Here is a 20,709-nt window from a genome sequence, read left to right as displayed (position 1 = left end):
ACAATTGATGGAGGTGTCCAGGAGAAGTGGCCTGTAAGCAAGACTGAGAAGGAGCGTCCAGGGAGGTAGGAGGTAGGAGGAGACTGGGAAAGGCTAGCTTCACAGAAGGCAAGAGGAACTGCTGTTTAGAGGATCGTTATCACTAGCAATCAACTGTCTGCCAAATCCTGCTAATTCTTCCTCTTCAGGGTCTCTCCCTCCATCTCCACTGCCACCTGCTGGCCAGTAGCCCCCATTACAACTGGGTAACAGCTCTGGCCTCTCTTATCTCCAGCCTTACAGCTATCTTTACAGCCACCCCATTCATTCTGTTAGATTGTCCTTTGGAAAGTGGAGTCTGGACCATGCCAATTCCTGCTTAACAACTTTCAATAGCTCCCTGTAACCTCTGAACGAATCCCTTACTACCTAGCGTGGCATGCTGGGCCTTTGGCAGCCTGGCTCCATGTGACCTATCTGTCTCAATCTGTTCCCTTATAAAGAAAATAAGCTGATCTACTCACTGTCCCCCACAACCCTCAGCTTCACTGAGGCCATGTCATCTTCTTGAAGTGCCTACCCTTCATGCCTAAATTTTTCAAGGTCAGACTCAAACGACAACTTCCCTTGGAAGTCCTCCCCACTGGATCTGACACGACCCTTGACCACCGTGGCATCAAAACGCTCTGCCCTGACTTTTTACCAAGCTCACAGCTCATTCCGTAATGAGACTAAATTCTTGAGAGCAAGGGCTGTGTCATCTTTGCTCTCGTCTCTCCCACTCACGTGTAGGAACAAGAAGTTGCAGATTCAACTGCCTTCAGGAGCCAGGCAGATATGATGTGTGAGGTCGCCCAGTAAAAGACAATTAGAAATGGTGGGGCTTATGGCAAGTAAGAACCTTCATTCTCCTGCCTAAAGTATTAATAATACTCAGAATATCAAAACATTATGTAAAGCACATCTGAAGGCTAAACTTGACCTGAAGATCATGAGTTTGAGACTCTGAAATAGAGGTTTAAAATACACCCCTGCATTTAGCTGGTTCTTTAGAGCTTTCAAAGCAATTTTACATCAGCAACTCTAGCCCCACTTTACAGATGAGGGGAGAGAGGCTCAGAGAGGTGAGGTGAATTGCTCAAGGTCACATAGTAAGGAATTAGTAGTACAAGGCTATGTTCAATCCATTCAGACTCTGGCTTGGCCTTGTCTTCTGAGGATGATGGGAGGAGGGTCTAAAAAGATGGGCATCATTCACCTTTTTTTAAATTAAGACTTTATTTTATTTATTTATTTATTTATCCCGCTTGCGGGATCTTAGTTCCCCGACCAGGGATAGAACCCAGGCCCCTGCAGTGGAAGCACCAAGTCCTAACCACTGGACCGCCAGGGAATTCCCCACGACTTTATTTTTTAGAAGTTTCAGGTTCACAGCGTTGAGGGGAAGGTACAGAGATTTCCTCTATAGCCCCTGCCCCCCCACATGCATAGTATCGCCCCATTTTCAACATCTCCCATGAGAGTGGTACATTTGTTATAATTGACGAACCTACACTGACACGTTATCACCCGAAGTCCATAGTTTACATTATGGTTCACTCCTGGTGTGCATTTTATGGGTTTGGACAAGTGTATAATGACATGTACCCGCCAATAAGTATCATACAGAGTATTCTTTGCCCTAAAAATCCTCTGTGCTCCTATTCGTCCCATCTCCCCACCCCCAATCCCTGATAACCACTGATCTTTTTATTATCTCCATAGTGTTGCCTTTTCCAGAATGTCATATAGTTGGAATCATACAGTATGCAGTCTTTTTTAATTTTTAAAATTCATTTATTTATTGGCTGCATTGGGTCTTCGTTGCTGAGCGGGCTTTCTCTAGTTGCGGCGAGCGGGGGCTGCTCTTCATTGTGGTGCGTGGGCTTCTCATTGTGGTGGCTTTTCTTGTTGCGGAGCATGGGCTCTAGGTGCGTGCGCTCCAGTAGTTGTGTCGTGCAGGCTCAGTAGTTGTGGCGCGCGGGCTTAGTTGCTCCGTGGCATGTGGGATCTTCCCTGACCAGGGCTCGAACTCGTGTACCCCTGAACTGGCAGGCGGATTCTTAACCACTGCACCACCAGGGAAGTCCCAGTATGCAGTCTTTTCAGATTTATTTTTTTCACTCAGTAATGTGTTTAAGATTCCACCATGTCTTTTCATAGCTTGATAGCTCACTTCTTTTTAGCGTTGAATAATAAATAGCCCATTGTCTGAATGTACCACAGCTTATTTAACCATTCACCCATTGAAGGACATTTTGGTTGCTTCTAAGTTCTGGCAGTTCTACATAAAACTGCTGTAGACATCCATGTGCAGGTTTTGTGTGGACATAAATTTTCAACTCCTTTGGGTGTTTAAAGGGAGTGATTACCGGTTTGTATGGTAAGAGTATATTTACTTTTGTAAAAAAATACTAAGTTGTCTTCCACAGTGGCTGTACCATTTTGCATTCCCACCAGCAATGCATGAGAGTTCCCACTGCTCCACGTTCTCATCAGCATTTGATGTTGTCAGTGTTCTGGATTTGGAGCATTCTAATAGATGTGTAGTGGTATGTCATTTTTATTTTAATTTGCCTTTCCCTGATGACATATGATGTGGAGCATCTTTTCATATGCTTATTTGCTGTCTGTGTATCTTTTTTGGTGAGATGTCTGTTAAGGTCTTTGACCCATTTTTTTTTAAACAGGTTGTTTTCTTATTTTTGAGTTTTAAGAGTTCTTTGTATATTTTGGATAACAGTCCTTTATCAGATGGGTCTTCTGCAAATATTTCCCCTCTGTCTGTGACTTATCTTCTCATTCCCTTGACATTGTCTTTCACAGAGCAGTTTTTCATTTCAGTGAAATCCGGTTTATCAATTATTTATTTCATGGATCATACCTTTGTTGTTGCATCTAAAAAGTCATCATTGGACTTCCCTGGTGGCACAGTGGTTAAGAACCCGCCTGCCAATGCAGGGGACACACAGTTCGAGCCCTGGTCCAGGAAGATCCCACATGCCATAGAGCAACTAAGCCCGTGCGCCACAACTACTGAGCCTGCGCTCCAGAAGCCTGCAAACCACACCTACTGAGCCCACGTGCCACAACTACTAAAGCCCACGCACCTGGAGCCAGTGCTCCACAAGAGAAGCCACCGCAAGGAGAAGCCCGCGAACCGCAACGAAGAGTAGCCCCTGCTCACTGCAACTAGAGAAAGCCTGCACACAGCAACGAAGACCCAACACAGCCAAAAATAAAAAAATTATTTTTTATAAAAAGGCCGAGCACCGCAACGAAGAGTAGCCCCCACTCGCCACAACTAGAGAAAGCGTGTGCACAGCAACGAAGACCCAACGCAGCCAAAAAAAAAAAAAAAAGTCATCATTGCCACATACAAGGTCATCTAGATTTTCTCCTGTGTTATCTTCTAGGAATTTTATAGTTTTGTGCTTTACATTTAAGTGTGTGATCCATTTTGAGTTAATTTTTGTGAAGGGTATAAGATCTGTGTCTAGATTAAATTTTTGCACGTGGATGTCCAGTCGTTCCAGCGCCATTTGTTGAAAAGACTACCTTTGTTCTATTGTATCGCCTTTGCTCCTTTGTCAAAGATCAGTAGACTATATTTATGTGGGTCTATTTCTGGGCTCTCTTTTCTGTTCCATTGATCTGTCTATTCTTTTGCCAATACCACACTGTCTTGATTACTGCAGCTTTATAGTAAGGCTTGAAGTCTGGTAGTGTCAGTCTTGCAACTTGGTTCTCCTTCAATACTGTTTTGGCTGTTCTGATCTTTTGCCTCTCCATACAAATTTTAGAATCAGCTTGTTGATATCCACAAAGTAACTTGCTGGGATTTTGATTGGATTGCGTTGAATCTATAGATCAAGTTGGGAAGAACTGGCATCTTGACAATATTGAGTCTTCATTATTCACTTTTCATTCAACCAAAATTTCATTTGCCTAATGGAACAATCTCTTCTTCACAGGGTTGTTTGAAATGGTTTTCATATATTAATTATCTAGAGATACTGTGAATGCTGTGACAATGTACCTGCTCTCAAGGAGTTTATCTTTTAGTGGGAAGGGGGCAGACAATAAACAAACATACAAATAAATTAATAACTTCAGGTAAGGGTTGTGAAAAAGGCATGTGATAAAGAGTGACAGGCAGTGAAAGGGCTATTTAATGTCAGGGAACTTCTCTGAAGAGGCAACATTTGAACTAAGACCTTCACGAAAAGGAAGAGTTGGCCATGAGAAAAATTTTTATTATTATTATTTTGGGGGATCTGAGTTCCCCGACCAGGGACTGAACCCAGGCCCACGCAGTGAAAGCGTTGAGTTTTAACCACTGGATCGCCAGGGAATTCCAAGAAAAATTTTTAGATGGAGGGAACAATGGAGATGAAGGCTCTGGAAGCAGAAATGAATTGGATGGATGGTTTGGAGAAGGGCATGGTGGCTATAGTATAGTGAACAAGGGGTAAATGAGGTTAAAAAAAATAGACAGGGATCATATCCTGTAGGTTATTTTATTGAAAAAAAATAAGTATAAAATACATGTTGTGAGATACATAAAGTGTACAAATTTTACGTGCACATTTCAGTGAATGTTTACATCTGTATACACCCCTGGATGTGACCTCATCCAGATCAAGATATAGGACAGGAGTCAGCAAACTTTTTATTGTAAGATGCCAGACAGAAAATAGTTTAGGCTTTGTGGGCTATGGTCTCTGCTGCAACTACTCAGCTCTGTTACTATAGCAGGAAAGCAGCCACAGTTGCTATGTAACGAAGAGGCATGGTCAGATTCCCATAAACCTTTAGTTGCGGGCACTGAAATTTGAATAACTTGTAATTTTAACATATCACAAAATATTTTTTCTTCTTTTGATTTTTTCCTCAACCATTTGAAAATGTAAAAACCATTCTTAGCTTGCCAGCTGTACAGAAACAGGTGGTGGGCAAGACTTGCCCTTTGGGCCATAGTTTACCAACCTGATACATTTCTAGTATCCCCCTTGTGCATCTTTCCAGTTAAAACCTTTCTCTCCCAATGGTTATTGTTCTGATTTTTATCACCATCAATTAATTTTGTCTGCTCTTGAACTTTATATAATTGGAATCATATGTATTTACTCTCGTGTCTGGCTTCTTCAGCTCAACATAATGTCTGTCCTATGGGAATTTTAAACCATGATACATCATTTTCATTTAAGAGAACTAAGATGATCTTAAGTGTGAGAGCATGATGATCTGATTTATATGAAAAGGTCACTCTGGTTGCTGTGTGGAGAACGGAGTAAAGGGAAACAGGAGTGGAAGTGGGAGGCCCAGTCAGGAGTAATCCAAGCCAAGAGATGATGGTGGCTGGACCAGGGTTATAGTCAATGAAAATGGAAGACAGACTTTAGACTTACCTTGAGTTTGAGCTCACATATCCAATACGTTATTTCTGTGTTTCATAAGGTGTGATAATACTAGTAAATTTCCTGAATAATCTTTCTGAGACTGGCATAGTGAATTGTCAGGTATAAACCATGTCTTTACCCTCAAGGGGTTAACAACAGTTTTGGGCGTGGGGTGGACAGACCATGAATCCAGATACAATGCAATCAGTTCTTTATGGAGCCCAGGAGGCTATGGGAGCCAGAAGGGTAGTCAAGAGAGATCATCTGGGGGTTGTGGCCCTTGAGCTAAATTCTGAAGGAAAAATATTGAAAAAGGGTAAAAAAGTATATGGGAAGGCCAAGAAATGTGAGCTCTCTTGGGAGTTCAGTGCGGTTCTATGGAGTCTCAGAAATATGTAAGCTTGGCCTGGAAAGATTTTGAACTGGGCCTAAATGGATGGGCACTTACCCACTTTTTCAATCAAACAATCCATCCTTGATACTTCTGTGTGCCCTGAGGCTCCAGCATAGGACAGAGGTAGCAAACTGACAGCCTGTGGCTGAATCTGATGTATTTTGCCCCTCTTTGCTTTATTTACACTACCTTCCTGGTCCTCCTAGGTTTTTGAGTTTTCAACCCCTGGTTTTTGCTGTAACAAAAACAGTACTTCAAATCAACGACACAGAGAGAGAATCAGCTCTTTGAGTAGAATGGGGAAGAGCTCAACTGAGTGGATGAAGAGGAGCTGAATGAGAGCTTTATCTGGGATTCTGTACCTGGCTCCTAGGGTGGGCTTTAGGTGGTAAATTTTGTGTTTGTATCCTTGTGACTTTGACTGCTTTGTTATGAATCTTCGTTCTGGACTCTGTCACTAGTTAATCTATGAGCCTCAAATCATTTGTAAAATGGAGCACTGCTGGGATTAAAAGAGATAATCAAGTGCACAAAGTGGCCTCAATAGAAGGTATCTGTTATTATTATTTTATTTCGGGGTGAGGGTATCATATTCCCAAAGGGGTTCTTAACCTAAAAAGTTGGCTAACAGATGGCATAAGTGCTTAGGAGTTACTGGGAATACCATCCTTGTGTAAAACGAAGCAGCTCTACATAAGTGGACTGTCGTGGGAATCCAGAGGCCCAGGTTCCACTACTAACTTGTTGAAAGTACCTGAGAAATTGCTTCAGCTTTCTGGGTGATCTATTAAAAAAAAGTGGGGTGTATCGATCCGAGTTGGCAGCCGCAAAGCAGCCCCAGCGGCAGATTCCGTGGTGGAGGGTAAAAGCTTTCCGCCGCGGACCAAGCGGCGAGCCTCCGGGAGGACTACATCTCCCAGCCTGCCTTGCGCTTCGGATAGCGCCCTGCGCTAGCACGCGAACCTCTCCGCTCCCCGAACCTCCTGTTACTGTCTCTCGCGAGAGGACGGGCCGCGCCGGCGGTAGCGATAGTGAGCTGTGGTGGTGGCGGTGGTGTTGGTGGTGGCGGCCGAAACGGCGGCGGCCATTTTGGTGAGGCCTCGGAAGCGGCGGTGGCGGTTCGCTGCGAGTAGCGTCTCCTATTTTTCCCACCCACCGCCCGCATCTCTGTGCCGCGAGAGGAAGCAGTGGAAGCAAGGCGGTGACAGTAACCGCGGGCCCCAGGGGAATTTAAAGGCCGCGAAGGCGGCGGCCAAGAGGGGGCCCTCCCCCCTCCTCGGCGGGAGGGGGGGTGGTGCGCACGCCCCCGAGGACGCAGGTAAGGAGAGGGAGACAAGATGGCGGACGCCCCACAGCTCCCCCTCCCCTTACGGGTGACTGCGCGCGCATCTTTCCGCCACCGCCTCCCCTCCCACCTTCCCGGGGTGCTGCGCGCGCACCTTCGGCCGGGGCCCCGGGGCCGGTGCGCGAGGCTGTCGGCGCGCGCCCATAGCGACAGGCTGAGGGGGGCCAGGCCGGCCGGTTCTGGGCCCGGGCGCGTCTCCTCTCCCCTCCTGCCCGTCTGCGCACGCGTGCCTGAGCGAGCGAGCGAGCCCTGAGAGGACGGACCCAGGTGCGCTCCTGCCCGCCCACCAACCCCAGTCCCCCCTAAGGGGCGCGCGGGAAGAGGAAGGGGGGCGTGGGACGAGTAGTCGGGGCCCGCGCCCACCATATCCAGTCAGGAGCCAGGACCTGGCGGCACGAACCCTCCCTTATCTCAGCCTTTCGCGGTCTGGTGGTGGGGGCTCCCTGACGGGCAGGGATGAGAGGCTTCCTAGTCCTGCGACCCTTGGGTGCGTGGGCTTGGGTTCTGGCGGGAGCCCCCGGGCGGTGCGCGCAGCCGGCTCTCTCCGCCTCCAGGCGCGCACGCGCGGGCCCCTCCCCCAGTCGCGCACTTTGGGTGGGGTGGGAGTCTAGGAGGGGGCGGGGCTATCTTAGGGCTAGTGGCAAGTTGGGGCAGAGGTCAGGGGTCACGCTGGGTCAGGCTGTGAGGACGGGTTGGGAGACGGTAATAAAGCCGAGGGTCGAGAGTTCAAGCTTCTTGAATTCTGGTTAGCTCGATTCCAGTGACTCTGTTATGGAAGGTGGAGTGAATCGAAGGCTGCACTGTGGTTAAAGAATTTCCTTAAACACTGGAGAAACACTTCCGGGCCTTGTGTGGGTTTACCCTGCCTATTTCCGGGGTATGGTTCTTTGCTGCTCTGGCTTCCTTACCTTTGCTCCTCTAAGGTCTCCTGCTCTAGTTCTGCTGTTTGGGGAAGTGTCATATGGCGCAGGTATAGGAGTCGCAGGGCCTGCCCTGAGGAAGGGTGGATCCTCCTACATTTAGCCCTCACTGGAAAGGAGAGCCGGCTGCCAGGCAGCCAGCACCTTTTGAGCTTCTGGATGTGACAGCTTTTTTGGCTTTGTTAATTTGTCCTCCATTCAGAAGTTGGAGCCTTTTACCCTTAAGCTTTTTAAACTTGTTTGGGGGGCTTCACTTCCCTGCTTCTCCTCCCCAGCCAGAATCTCATGTTACTAGGGAATTCTGTTTTCACAAAACGTGGTTTGTTTTCATTTTTCTGAAATGTGATTTTTTTTTACTACTGTAGTTCTCTTCCGCCTTTAAACTGATTTGAGTATATTTAAAAGCCTCAAAAGTTGGTGTAAAGAAGGCTTTGATGGGTGTTGGTAAATGTGGATTAGTTCCTCACTGCCGTTTTCCTCCCTTTTTGTTTCAGGCGTGATTCCCCTCAGTACGGCGGCACCGTGGAAGTACAGACTTTCACAGGGGGTGTGGTCTCAGCTCACACAGGTGAGGGCTCATATACCCTTTCATGTGCTGATGCTAATGGGAAAGATGTTTGAGATAATGATTGTGGTGCAATAACAGATCTGGGACTATGGAGAGAGAAAGATCTGATCACCCTGACTCTACCAAGGAGAGTAGCACGTTCTCTTGGTTTTGGCATCAGACTGTCTAGGTTTGTCCTCCTCCTCCTACTTCCTTACTGTGACCTTATGCAAGTCTTCTGGTCTCTTTGTATTCTGATTTCCTAATTTATAAAACAGAGGAAATATTAGAATGTAAGCTAAGTTTATGTCAGCGGTCTTTTCTGCGTAGCTCTGTTTTTGGTATGTAGAAGGAGCTAAGTAAGCATTTATCATAGCATGAAATGTATCTGGTTTATAAGGTAGATGTGAGGATTATAGAACACATCAAGTAAGTACTCAGTAAAGTATTTGACACATAGTAGATGCTCAAGAAACGTAAGCTATAATCACTGTGTTTGATTATCTTTGTTAGTGTTATCCCTGTTTTTTAAGAAGATTCTTTAATCTTTCTAAATCCCATTTCTACTCTTTTTTACCCTACTTTAGGTGCTCCAGAGGCCGGTGAACCTGAGTGGAGGCTGGGACGCCCTAGTGGGCCCCGGGCCCTGGAAGGCGGGTCCCGGTGGCCGGTGGCCCAGAATGAGGCCAGCTCCCAGCATGCCCTGCAGCCGGACGCCAGCCCCTCGGCCAGCAGCAGTGGTGACAACGACCCAGTCGTTCTTCAGGCATCCAAAGAGGAGCCTGGGAGTGGGACCATGCAGAGCAGCCCCTCCCCTGCTCACCCTCAGCTCCCAATCTTGCAAACACAGGTTTGAAAGTGGGGAGGGTTCCTTCTCTGCTTCTGCTTTGTGGGCTGCTGGCTTTGAGGCAGAAGAAATGTGGCAGGTCTTAGCCGGGTTTCCATGATCCTAGCTACCTTGGTAACTGAGTTTGGAGAATCTGATGCTCAGGTGGGCTGTCAAGCCTGTTGGATACTCATATTCTACTTGACATTAATATAATGTTGATCTCTAAGAGCATGGAAATTCCTCGTTACCTGAAAAAAGTTGAATTAAGCCAGGTTGGAAATGGGGTTTGTGACAAAATGCTTTTAAGACTGCGTACTTTGAGAATAGCTCGGTTTCTTTTGGAACTGGAATGAGGTAAGCCTTATGGATGGTGTGTAGTATTCATTCTTTTCTCATACTGAGGGAGTGCTGGAGGTAGAAGAAAATCATGACTTTTAAAAAACTGGACAGACCTAGGTTTCCCGTACAGTAGGCTTTTGATGGTTATGGGTTTGATATTATTTTCCTGAGCAGCTGGGAAATTATGCGACATAATGTTTTTCTTCATTTAGTTGAGGTAGGAATTTGAGTGGCCCACTATGAGGCTTGTGTGCCAGAGTGAATTTCCATGAGTTCCCTCACTATGCACATTTAAGTAGGACTTTGTTCTATACTCATTATTGCTTATGCGGTACCTTGTAATAGGTGGATATTTGAGAACAGTGACTAATCCTCCCTTTCCCCATCTACCTCTCCAGTAAAGGAAACTACCGAGGCTGGTGATGAACATAAAGAGGTTTAGGTGATCTTGGATTTTTTGATGCTTTTTGAATTTGGTGGTAGCTCAGGTTTATTCGCATGGGTGAATCTGTCATACTTGCTGTGAAAAGGAGGGAAAAACAGGGAGTTGTTTATGTGAGTGAAATCATTGAGGTTCTGAAAAGATCATTAAAATTTGAGGTCATGTGCTATAGTAGTAGTCTTGAATTTGGGAATCATGTAAATGTCAGGCTCTAATTCCTCTTGCATGCCAAGTGTTTACTGGAAACTTGGCTTTGCCGTCTTGAGTACCTTATTAAAACTTTATCCCAAATGTTGTGTTTATAAAAATGAGGTTGATACCTTACTCCAGAGCTTTTTCTTGTGGAGATAGAATGAAGGAATGTACTTAAAACCCATGGTAGAGTGCTGCTAAGCATTCATCTTATCTGTCATTTCTCCCTTTTCTAGATGGTGTCGGACGGCATGACAGGCAGCAATCCTGTGTCCCCTGCCTCATCCAGTTCCCCAGCCTCTAGTGGGGCAGGTGGCATCTCCCCCCAGCATATAGCTCAAGATTCCTCTTTGGATGGACCTCCAGGGCCCCCAGATGGTGCCACAGTGCCCCTGGAGGGGCTCAGCTTACCCCAGGCTGCTGACCTGGCTAACAAGGGCCCAAAGTGGGAGAAGAGCCATGCTGAGATTGCAGAGCAGGCCAAGCATGTATGTATTGGGAAGGCCCATGAGGCTTCTTGGGAGTCTTCCTCCCTGAACTCCTATGTCCCATGGGTATTTTACATTTCTTTCCTTATCTTTGATTTACAGTACAGTCTCTGCTTTGATCTTGAACAAGTTTCTTGAACTCTGAGCCTCATTTTCTTTTTTTAAAATAGGGATGGTGTAGTAGTGAATAGGCTGATAAAAGGTTTAAGTTAAAGGAGAAAATAGACACAAAAGTGCTTTGTAAGCTATGAGCCTCCTAAGATTTATTGGTTTCTACTTCACGTTTTTCTCCTGTAGTCTCTGTTAAACTTACCAGAGGTAAATGTTGTCTCTGGGCCAGCAACATCAGCATTACCTGGGAACTTATTAGAAATGCAAATTCTTCGTACCCTTCTTCTACCTACCCATTTAAAACTGTAGGCGTGGGGTCCAGCACTGTCTTAAAAAGCACTACAGATGATTCTGATGCATGCTCAAACTTGAGAGCCATTGGTCTAATATCCATGTCTTTCTTGGTGTTTCCTTGGTGACCATCAGGCCATTTAGTTCCTTGTCTCATCTGTGGCTGTTAGTTCCTTTGATTTAGTTTTTGTCAGGAGAGGACAAAAATAATGAGGGCAGTTGTCCTGAGTTTATAAGTCACCTCTGTTAAATAAAAATTTCAAGTGCTTTCATTTTTCTTTTTATGATATAACGAATGTAGAAACATTGTTATCTTTTTGTAATACTAACCACTGTTAATCTTTTTGTGTATAACTGTTCAGTATTTTCCACAAAAAAGTACATTTTTTAAAAAAAGTACATTTTTATAAAAATAATATTTTTTAAAAACTAACTGGATTATGTAAATTGGATTTTATAGCATATTTTTAAGTACGAACATATACTCTTGTGTAAGTAGAATTCTGCGGCAGTGAAGGTCCCTTCAGTGTATCTAGAGTCAGTAAGGAAGCATGCTTTCCTTGTTCTCTGGGAAGCTTCCCTTGGATATGTTTTCCTAAGTTGTGCCTATATTCATAAGGTATGGAGTGTGAAAAAATGGAAAAAGCATGAAATCTGGTGTGTGGAGTCAGACGTATTTTTAATTCCCAGTACTTGTCAGCTCTTATCTTTGTAATCTCAAGTAAATCACTCAATCTCCCTGATCTTCTTTTTGCTCACCTGAAGAGCGTATAATATCAACTCATAGGATTGGTATGTGGACTCAAGACAAGCATATAACACTCAGTCCAGTCAGTGCCTGTACGTAGTCAGAGGTCAGGGATTCAGCCGTGGTCATGAGGTGAAGTATATGTCAAGTAACTTGATTGACCTAGCTCTTCCTCATTAGGAGGCTGAGATTGAGACTCGGATTGCTGAGCTGCGGAAGGAGGGTTTCTGGTCACTGAAGAGACTGCCTAAAGTGCCCGAGCCTCCCCGCCCCAAGGGCCACTGGGACTATCTGTGTGAGGAGATGCAGTGGCTCTCTGCCGACTTTGCTCAGGAGCGCCGTTGGAAACGGGGTGTGGCCCGTAAGGTATGTCCTCAACTGGACCTACTACTTTCCATTTTGTTTTCAGGTTTGCTTTTTCTTGATGGGTAGGTTGGTTGGAAGGGAACCAAACATAATGGTGTACAGTGCTTGTAAATGCTTCTAGTCTCGAGAGGCAAGCTCTGACTTCCCAGGTTTCTTGGCTTTGACTTTTCTCTTTACCCTTGACTTGGGGATGGGCCAAGCGTCTGGCCTTGGAGTGTTTTCACCTCATCCCCACAGGTGGTGCGAATGGTGATCCGGCACCACGAGGAGCAGCGGCAGAAAGAGGAACGGGCCCGGAGGGAGGAGCAGGCCAAGCTGCGCCGAATCGCCTCCACCATGGCCAAGGATGTTAGGCAGTTTTGGAGCAATGTGGAGAAGGTAGGCAGCAGAGATTGGGAAAGGGAAATGCCTTGGGGTTGACTGGTGGGTAGCATGGTAGCAGGAATGATCAAAAGTTCTCCTGGGGAGAGTGGATAATTATTTCATGCAACTCTGATGACGTTTCTGTTGTGTGCTGGACCTTTCAAGCATTGAGTTCTACGAGGAAGAGAGAAGTACAATGGAAAAATATGGGTCCTGCATTTGGGAATTGCTAATAGGACTTCTTGACTCCCCTTGGCCATCTGTCCTTTGCAGCCCGTTCAGCGTGCTTTTTTCAAGTGTGTGCCATTTACCTGCTTAAATACCATCAAAGTTCTCGTTAACTGAATTGTTCTCATTTATTAAGTTGTAATTGTTTCTTTTTTTTAAATGTCATTTTGTTTATTTTCTTTTATCTTTTTGGGCTGTGTCAGGGTCTTCGTTGTGGTGCACAGGCTTCTCTCTAGTGGCGGTGTGTGAGCTTCTCTCTAGTTGTGATGTGTGGGTTTTCTCTCTCTAGTTGTGGCTCCCGGGCTCCAGGGCACATGGGCTCTGTAGTTTGCAGCACGTGGGCTCTGTCATTGAGGCGTGCGAACTCAGTAGTCATGGTGCGTGGACTTAGTTGAACCACGGCATGTGGGATCTTAGTTCCCCAACCAGGGATCGAACCCATGTCCCCTGCATTGTAAGGGGGATTCTTTACCACTGGACCACCAGGGAAGTTCCTGTAATTATTTCTTAAGTATTACCTGGCTTCTGTCTATATTTTCATTCTTGTATTCTGCCAGTTCCTTTTCTTTTCTTTTCTTTTCTTTCTTTCTTTTTTTTTTTTTTTTTTGTGGTACGCGGGCCTCTTACTGTTCTGGCCTCTCCCGTTGCGGAGCACAGGCTCCGGATGCGCAGGCTCAGTGGCCATGGCTCACGGGTCCAGCCGCTCCGCAGCATGAGGGATCTTCCCGGACCGGGACACGAACCCGTGTCCCCTGCATCGGCAGGCGGACTCTCAACCACTGCGCCACCAGGGAAGCCCCCTTTTCTTCTTTCCACTTCAAACGTTCTCTTGTATGTCCGTGGCCATTTATACATGCTTTTTCTGCTGCAGGGGATGCCTTTTTCCTCATCTTCACTTAGGGAACACCTACTTAATCTTTAAGATTCAGCTCCAGATACATTTGTAAGTCTTTCCTCACTGCCAGAGACTAAGCTGGCTCTTCTCTATCCTGTGCTTCCTTTCTGCTTTCCTCAGAAGCACCCTTAAGGTCATTTAGCTCTTCCCTCCTGAAAAGCCAGCCCAGGGCCTAGCATAGTGGAGGCTTCCCTAAATGTTGAGTAAGAATACATGAGTAAAAGATTATCTCGGTGATCCCTCCATTTCATGCTTGTGTCAGGTGGTGCAATTCAAACAACAGTCCCGGCTTGAGGAAAAGCGGAAAAAAGCCCTGGACCTGCACCTGGACTTCATCGTGGGGCAAACTGAAAAGTACTCAGACCTTCTGTCTCAGAGCCTCAACCAGCCACTAACCTCCAGCAAAGCTGGTTCCTCCCCTTGCCTTGGCTCTTCCTCAGCTGCCTCTAGTCCTCCACCCCCAGTTTCCCGGATGGATGATGAAGGTGTGTGTCCTCTTTAGCTCTGTTACTCTTCCTCATGTACCCTTTCCAGAGCTGAAAACCCACCCTGTGGCTTGCAGGGCCCCGTGGACTTTGTGACCTTGTTCTCCTGCTATAGATGGGGACTTCCAACCCCAAGAGGAGGAGGAAGAGGATGATGAGGAGACGATTGAGGTTGAAGAACAACAGGAAGGCAATGATGCAGAGACCCAGAGGCGTGAGATTGAGCTACTTCGACGTGAGGGAGAACTGCCACTGGAAGAGCTGCTCCGTTCCCTCCCCCCTCAGCTGCTAGGAGGGCCTTCCAGCCCCTCAAGAACCCCCTCATCTCATGATAGTGACACCCGAGATGGGCCTGAAGAAGGTGGTGAAGAAGAGTCCTCTCAGGTGTTGAAGGTATGGGCAGAAGGGGATAGAAGGTGGGTTCAGAGTGGGAGCAGAGGGAGAGCCTTAAGGACTGAGTTCTTCCAGCCTATGAGGTTGGTTGTGGTTTTTAGGAGTCCTCCGTGGTGTGAGCATTTGGGCTCTCATTTGAGGTTGGATAGGAAAGAACCTGGGTTTGGGGCAAGTTACAGTGTGAGATGGCCAGGTTTCTGATGTGTGGAAGAGTGTACTGTACTCTTAGAATTGCTGTGTGAGCTTGAAAAAAAACTTACTTTGGTCCTTGTCGTTTCTGTGAAATGGCCCTAATACTCACTTGCTGGTTTGTAGGTTCGGAGCTGAGATGGTAACCTTGAAGTCTCTTCTGGACCTAAGCTTTTTGTTTTTCCATGTGTCTGAGTGCATGGGGTTGGTGTTGGGGGCCTGTGTTTCTCTTCTGGCACTTTCACAGGTCCTCCCCCGGGCAGTGGGGCCAGGATTTGGTAGCTGGTACTGAAATTGAAAACCCTTGATTGTATCCTTGCCCTGGGACGGTGTCAGTGGCAACTGTCACTCAGTGGGACAGAGAGACTGTTCTGTGACATCTTACTCAACGTTGTGTCTTTCTCTTGCTGCTCTAACCATAGGCCTTCTCCTTTTTCATCCTCTGCCAAACAGGTAAAGCCCCCACCCTCCTCTGTCACACAGCGCAACAAACAGCCTTGGCATCCAGATGAGGATGATGAAGAGTTTGCTGCCAATGAAGATGAAGGTCAGGCCTGTTCTCAGTCCTGTTGCCTCTTACCCCTTAAATTGTCTGGACCTAATATTTCAGACTTTCTCACCTCTTCCACTTGGACTGTGTTCTGAGCCTCTGACCCCGTTGATCTTGGTTCATTCTCTTTCCTAGCGGAGGATGAAGAGGATACCATAGCAGCTGAGGAGCAGTTGGAAGGGGAGGTGGATCATGCCATGGAGCTGAGCGAGTTGGCTCGAGAAGGTGACACCAGACATTTTACTGAGTACCCACTTGGTGTCTCTGTGCAGAATGCCAGAGATAAAGAAATGAATAAGACACTCTTATCCCTTCTGGAGATACTCTAGATCTAATGACAGAGACAGATTTATAGATGGTTATAAGTAGAAAATTATGATTGGTTATGATGGAAGTTTGAACAAAGTGATGTGAGAGCTGAGTGGAGGGAAGAACTATTGGAAGAGGATAGTGGCCATGTTTGATCTGAACCTTAAAGGGGAGGTTCCTCAGATTGATGCCATCCTTCCCAGTGGAAGGCAGGACCATCCACAGTTCTAGCCCACGTTACGGGGCTTGGCTGAAAATAGCTGCTGCTGAAAGTAAACTCTTTTGCCTCCCTTCAGACATGGGCCTAGCAGTGTCTGTAGAAGCTGAGGTAAAATGAACTGGCACCACTCAGACCTCCCCTTCTTCCCCGTGAAGCATGTGAAGGCTTATCCTTCACTTCTCTTCCAGGTGAGCTGTCTGTGGAGGAGCTACTGCAGCAGTACGCAGGAGCCTATGCCTCTGATGCCTCTGCCCCAGGTTCTGGGAGTAGTGAAGAGGAAGATGAAGATGAAGTTGAGGCTAACAGCTCTGACTGTGAACCAGAGGGGGCCACAGAAGCTGAAGAGGCTACTCAAGAGGATAGTAGCAGTCAGTCAGGTGAATGTGTGGTCATGAGGCAAGAGCTGGGGAGGGCAAGACTGGAGGAGTAGGTATGGTGAACACTAAGCCTTGATCTTGTGCTTTAGACTCTGCTGAGGAACAGAGTGAGGATGAGGAAGATGAGCACTCAGAAGAGGAAGAAACAAGCGGGAGTTCGGAATCGGAGGAATCTGAGTCTGAGGAATCTGAGGAGTCCCAGTCACAGAGCCAAGCAGATGAGGAAGAGGAGGAAGATGATGACTTTGGGGTGGAGTACTTGCTTGCCAGGGACGAAGAGCAGAGTGAGGCAGATGGAGGCAGTGGACCTCCCACCCCAGGGCCCACCACCACTCTAGGCCCTAAGAAAGAAATTACTGACATCGCTGCAGCAGCTGAAAGTCTCCAGCCCAAGGGTTATACCTTGGCCACTACCCAGGTATTTCCAGGCCCAAGCTTCTGCTTTCTCATATCTTTTTTTTTTTTTAATTAATTTATTTATTTATTTTTGGCTGCCTAGGGTCTTCGTTGCTGCGTGCGGGCTTTCTCTTGTTGCGGCGAGTGGGGGCTACTCTTCGTTGTGGTGTGCGGGCTTCTCTCATTGTGGAGCATGGGCTCTAGGCATGCGGGCTTCAGTGGTTGTGGCACTTGGGCTCAGTAGTTGTGGCTGGCGGGCTCTAGAGAGCAGGCTCAGTAGTTGTGGCACACTGGCTTCGTTGCTCCATGGCATGTGGGATCTTCCCGGACCAGGGCTCGAACCCGTGTCCCCTGCATTGGCAGGTGGATTCTTAACCACTGCGCCACCAGGGAAGCCCCTGCTTTCTCATATCTTGAGTCTCCTGTTTCTCAGTGACAGATTCCTCAATTCCATTGTGTTACCTCTCCTCCTACCTACTAGGTGAAGACACCCATCCCCCTGCTCCTACGGGGCCAGCTCCGGGAGTACCAACACATTGGGCTGGACTGGCTGGTTACTATGTATGAGAAGAAGCTTAATGGCATTCTTGCTGATGAGATGGGGCTAGGCAAGACGATCCAGACCATTTCCCTGCTTGCCCACTTGGCCTGTGAGAAAGGTAACTAGGCCGGGCCCTTCTTCTTGGGTCTCCCTTGGCCAATTTCCTGGGAAGCTTATTTAATGACTTCAACTATAGCACGGTGAAACAGTCTCTTGCTGATAAGTAGCTTCATTGACTCTGGTCAATAACTGTATAGAGAGGTCATTGTAGGCACTAGGATTCCCCAACCCCCCCCCCCAAATTTTGACTTAGTTGATTTACAATTTTCGGTTAGTTTCAGGGGGTACAGCAAAGTGATTTGGTTATACGTATGTATGTATATGTTCTTTTTCAGATTCTTTTTCTTTTAGGTTATTGTAAGATATTGAATGTAATTTATTGTGCTATGTAGTAAATTCTTTTCATCTATTTTACATGTAGTAGTGTGTATCTGTCATTCCCATACGCCTAATTTATCCCTTCTCCCCTTTCCCTTTGGGTAACCATAATTTTGTTTTCTGTGTCTATACGTCTGTTTCTGTTTTGTAAATAAGTTCATTTGTATTATGGTGCTAGGATTCTTGGGAAGGGCCATTAGGACAGAATCGTCAGGGTTTTATACCTGAGTTCCAGAACCCCAAAGTTTGTATTTTCTTACCATCTCTCATCTTTTTAAAATTCCTCTGCCCCAGATCTCTCCGAATCTTACTTTATTTTTTAAAACTGAGGTATAATTAACATTTAACACTATATTTCAGATGTACAGTATAAAGATTTGGTATGTGTATACACTGCAGAATGATCATCATAGTAAGACTAATTAAGGTCCATCATCATACATAGTTACAAAACATTTTGTTTTTTCCTGTGGTGAGAACTTTTAAGATTTACTCTTAGTAATTTCACATGTGCAATACAGTATTATTAACTGCAGTCACCGTGTTGTACATCTCTCATTCTTTCGCTAAACAGGTAACTGGGGTCCCCATTTGATCATTGTCCCCACCAGCGTGATGTTGAACTGGGAGATGGAGCTGAAACGTTGGTGCCCCAGCTTTAAAATCCTTACTTACTATGGAGCCCAGAAGGAGAGGAAGCTCAAGCGGCAGGTTTGCTTCCCCATGTGTTTGCTCCCTTCCCCTATTGATGTTTCCTATACTTTTAGGCCCTTTCCTCAAATGAGTTCCTTTCCCTTCCCTTTCTGTTACCCCATTCTGCTCCTGGGACTTTTCTCCTTTCTCCCAACGTGATTTCTGTCCCTTGAAGATCTTAGGATGTCTTCTTTTTGCTCTTTCTTTTTACCCCACTTTCTGCTACTTTCTCCTGATACTGCAGGGCTGGACCAAGCCCAATGCCTTCCATGTGTGTATCACATCTTACAAGCTGGTGCTGCAGGACCACCAGGCCTTCCGCCGCAAGAACTGGCGCTATCTCATTCTGGATGAGGCTCAGAACATCAAGAACTTCAAGTCTCAGCGCTGGCAGTCATTGCTCAACTTCAACAGGTGGAGATGGAGATGTCTGAGATTCATGGGAGGGTTGACTTGGCCTGCCGGGTGGGATGCTTGCACAGTTGGGACTTTGCTGACCATCCTCCCTGTAATTCCCTGTCTCTTTGCAGCCAGAGACGCCTGCTCCTGACAGGAACACCCTTGCAGAACAGCCTCATGGAACTGTGGTCCTTGATGCACTTTTTGATGCCCCATGTCTTCCAGTCTCATCGCGAGTTCAAGGAATGGTTCTCTAATCCCCTAACTGGCATGATTGAGGGCAGCCAAGAGTACAATGAAGGTCTAGTCAAACGCCTTCACAAGGTAGGGCGTGTACCAGTTTGTCAAGGGCGTTGGGAATGGCAAGGAACTAAGGGCAATACTCAGAAAAGCCTTAGGAAGAGGGAAGTCAGTGCTAGGTTGAATTTACCCAGTTGTCAAACTGCAGTGTTCCAGTGACTTAACTCATTGCCAGATTGAGTGACCCCATCTTAGTCATCATTCTGCTTGTTTTCTTTAATGGTAGCATTTCTGTTTTTATTCTTTGAGTAGAATGATAATGCTGATCAGTTCCTGGCTTGGGTTTCTCTTTACCTGACTTTCCACAATTACATAGTTTTGTTGTGTTCTCTTTTTCTTTTCTTCTTTTGTTTTTTTATTTTTGGTCTTCTCTGGCTCCTCTTCCTTTGTCCAGTGTCCAGCTTTTAAATAACATCTCTCAGCATTCTGATCTTTACTTTTTTTTTGTCACCCAGTTTACTTATCTCATCGGCATACTGATTTATATAATTCCTTGACTCTCTAGACCACTCAACCTGTATTTAAATTTCTGATAATGTCTTTAATTGAAAGTTCCTCTTTTTGTGAAATTTTATTTATTTATTTTTGTTATCTGCCCCCAACCCCTTTGAACCCTATCTGATGGACATTTTTATACAGAAAACAATAAAAATTTCCCTCTCAGGGCTTCCCTGGTGGCGCAGTGGTTGAGAGTCCGCCTGCCGATGCAGGGGACACGGGTTCATGCCCTGTCAGGAAGATCCCACATGCCGCGGAGCGGCTGGGCCCGTGAGCCATGGCCACTGAGCCTGCGCGTCCAGAGCCTGTGCTCCGCAGTGGGAGAGGCCACAACAGTGAGAGGCCTGCGTACCGCAAAAAAAAAAAAAAAAAAAAAATTTCCCTCTCAGCTTGGTGCCTTCAGCCTGACATTTTTGGAATACAAGGGGCACTTCCCTCTCTCCTTAGCCCCTGGGGCTCAGCCCTGCCTTGGCAGCTGTCGCCTACCCTGCCAGAAAGTTCCTCTTGAACTCACTCTGTTATAAGCCAAACATCTCAAGCCTTATAGCCTATTATTTCTACTCCATTTTGGTCAATCACACCATCAGTTTGGTAAATCAAACTATTCAGTAGAAACCAAGATGTCTTCCTTAACTATACTTCCTCGTTTTTAAAGTTTTAAAATATTTTTAATATTATTTGTTCCTATTTTATTGAGATATAATTGACATATAGCACTGTATAAGTTTAAGGTGTACAACATAATGATTTGACTTATATACATCATGAAATGATTACCACACTAGATTTAGTGAAACTATACCTCTTTATTTTCTCTTTTTTCACTTCTTCCATGTCAAGGTGATGACTGTGTCGTATCAGATTTTATCTCCTGAGATCTCAGATTTGTCTTTGGTTTTCTTTGCTGCTGTCAGTGCCACAGATTTGTTCTCAGCTTCTTGGCTGGATTTACTTTCACAATCTTGTAAATTTACAGTTACTCCTTGGAACTGTAGTTTGACTC

The 20,709-nt window shown here is 46.0% G+C and overlaps 1 protein-coding gene and 1 non-coding gene across 7 annotated transcripts in view; both read left to right on the top strand.

The window, feature by feature from the left end:
- Positions 1-6,792: 6,792 nt before the first annotated feature.
- SRCAP (Snf2 related CREBBP activator protein) overlaps positions 6,793-20,709 on the top strand; it is a 32,541-nt gene continuing 18,624 nt past the window's right edge. For 4 of the 6 annotated variants that reach the window (XM_067706119.1, XM_067706118.1, XM_067706115.1 and 1 more), the window contains exons 1-16: positions 6,812-7,132; positions 8,574-8,647; positions 9,214-9,476; positions 10,665-10,916; positions 12,247-12,432; positions 12,670-12,810; positions 14,181-14,403; positions 14,519-14,796; positions 15,439-15,532; positions 15,671-15,760; positions 16,253-16,441; positions 16,531-16,859; positions 17,319-17,496; positions 18,391-18,527; positions 18,754-18,923; positions 19,040-19,232. In XM_067706119.1, the coding sequence (XP_067562220.1) occupies positions 9,423-9,476; positions 10,665-10,916; positions 12,247-12,432; positions 12,670-12,810; positions 14,181-14,403; positions 14,519-14,796; positions 15,439-15,532; positions 15,671-15,760; positions 16,253-16,441; positions 16,531-16,859; positions 17,319-17,496; positions 18,391-18,527; positions 18,754-18,923; positions 19,040-19,232 (2,514 nt within the window). In that variant the 5' untranslated portion in view covers positions 6,812-7,132; positions 8,574-8,647; positions 9,214-9,422. Of the gene's footprint in view, positions 7,133-7,260; positions 7,427-8,573; positions 8,648-9,213; positions 9,477-10,664; positions 10,917-12,246; positions 12,433-12,669; positions 12,811-14,180; positions 14,404-14,518; positions 14,797-15,438; positions 15,533-15,670; positions 15,761-16,252; positions 16,442-16,530; positions 16,860-17,318; positions 17,497-18,390; positions 18,528-18,753; positions 18,924-19,039; positions 19,233-20,709 lie in introns of those variants that run through there. The other 2 variants (XM_067706116.1, XM_067706117.1) reach the window with 2 other exon arrangements.
- LOC137208239 (small nucleolar RNA SNORA30/SNORA37 family) lies at positions 15,218-15,348 on the top strand. The gene has a single exon (XR_010935559.1). It is a non-coding gene; the product is annotated as a small nucleolar RNA SNORA30/SNORA37 family (small nucleolar RNA).

Source organism: Pseudorca crassidens, chromosome 15, assembly GCF_039906515.1.
Source record: "Pseudorca crassidens isolate mPseCra1 chromosome 15, mPseCra1.hap1, whole genome shotgun sequence".
Classification (NCBI taxonomy): Eukaryota; Metazoa; Chordata; class Mammalia; order Artiodactyla; family Delphinidae; genus Pseudorca; species Pseudorca crassidens.
This window is presented reverse-complemented; position numbering and strand designations above follow the sequence as displayed.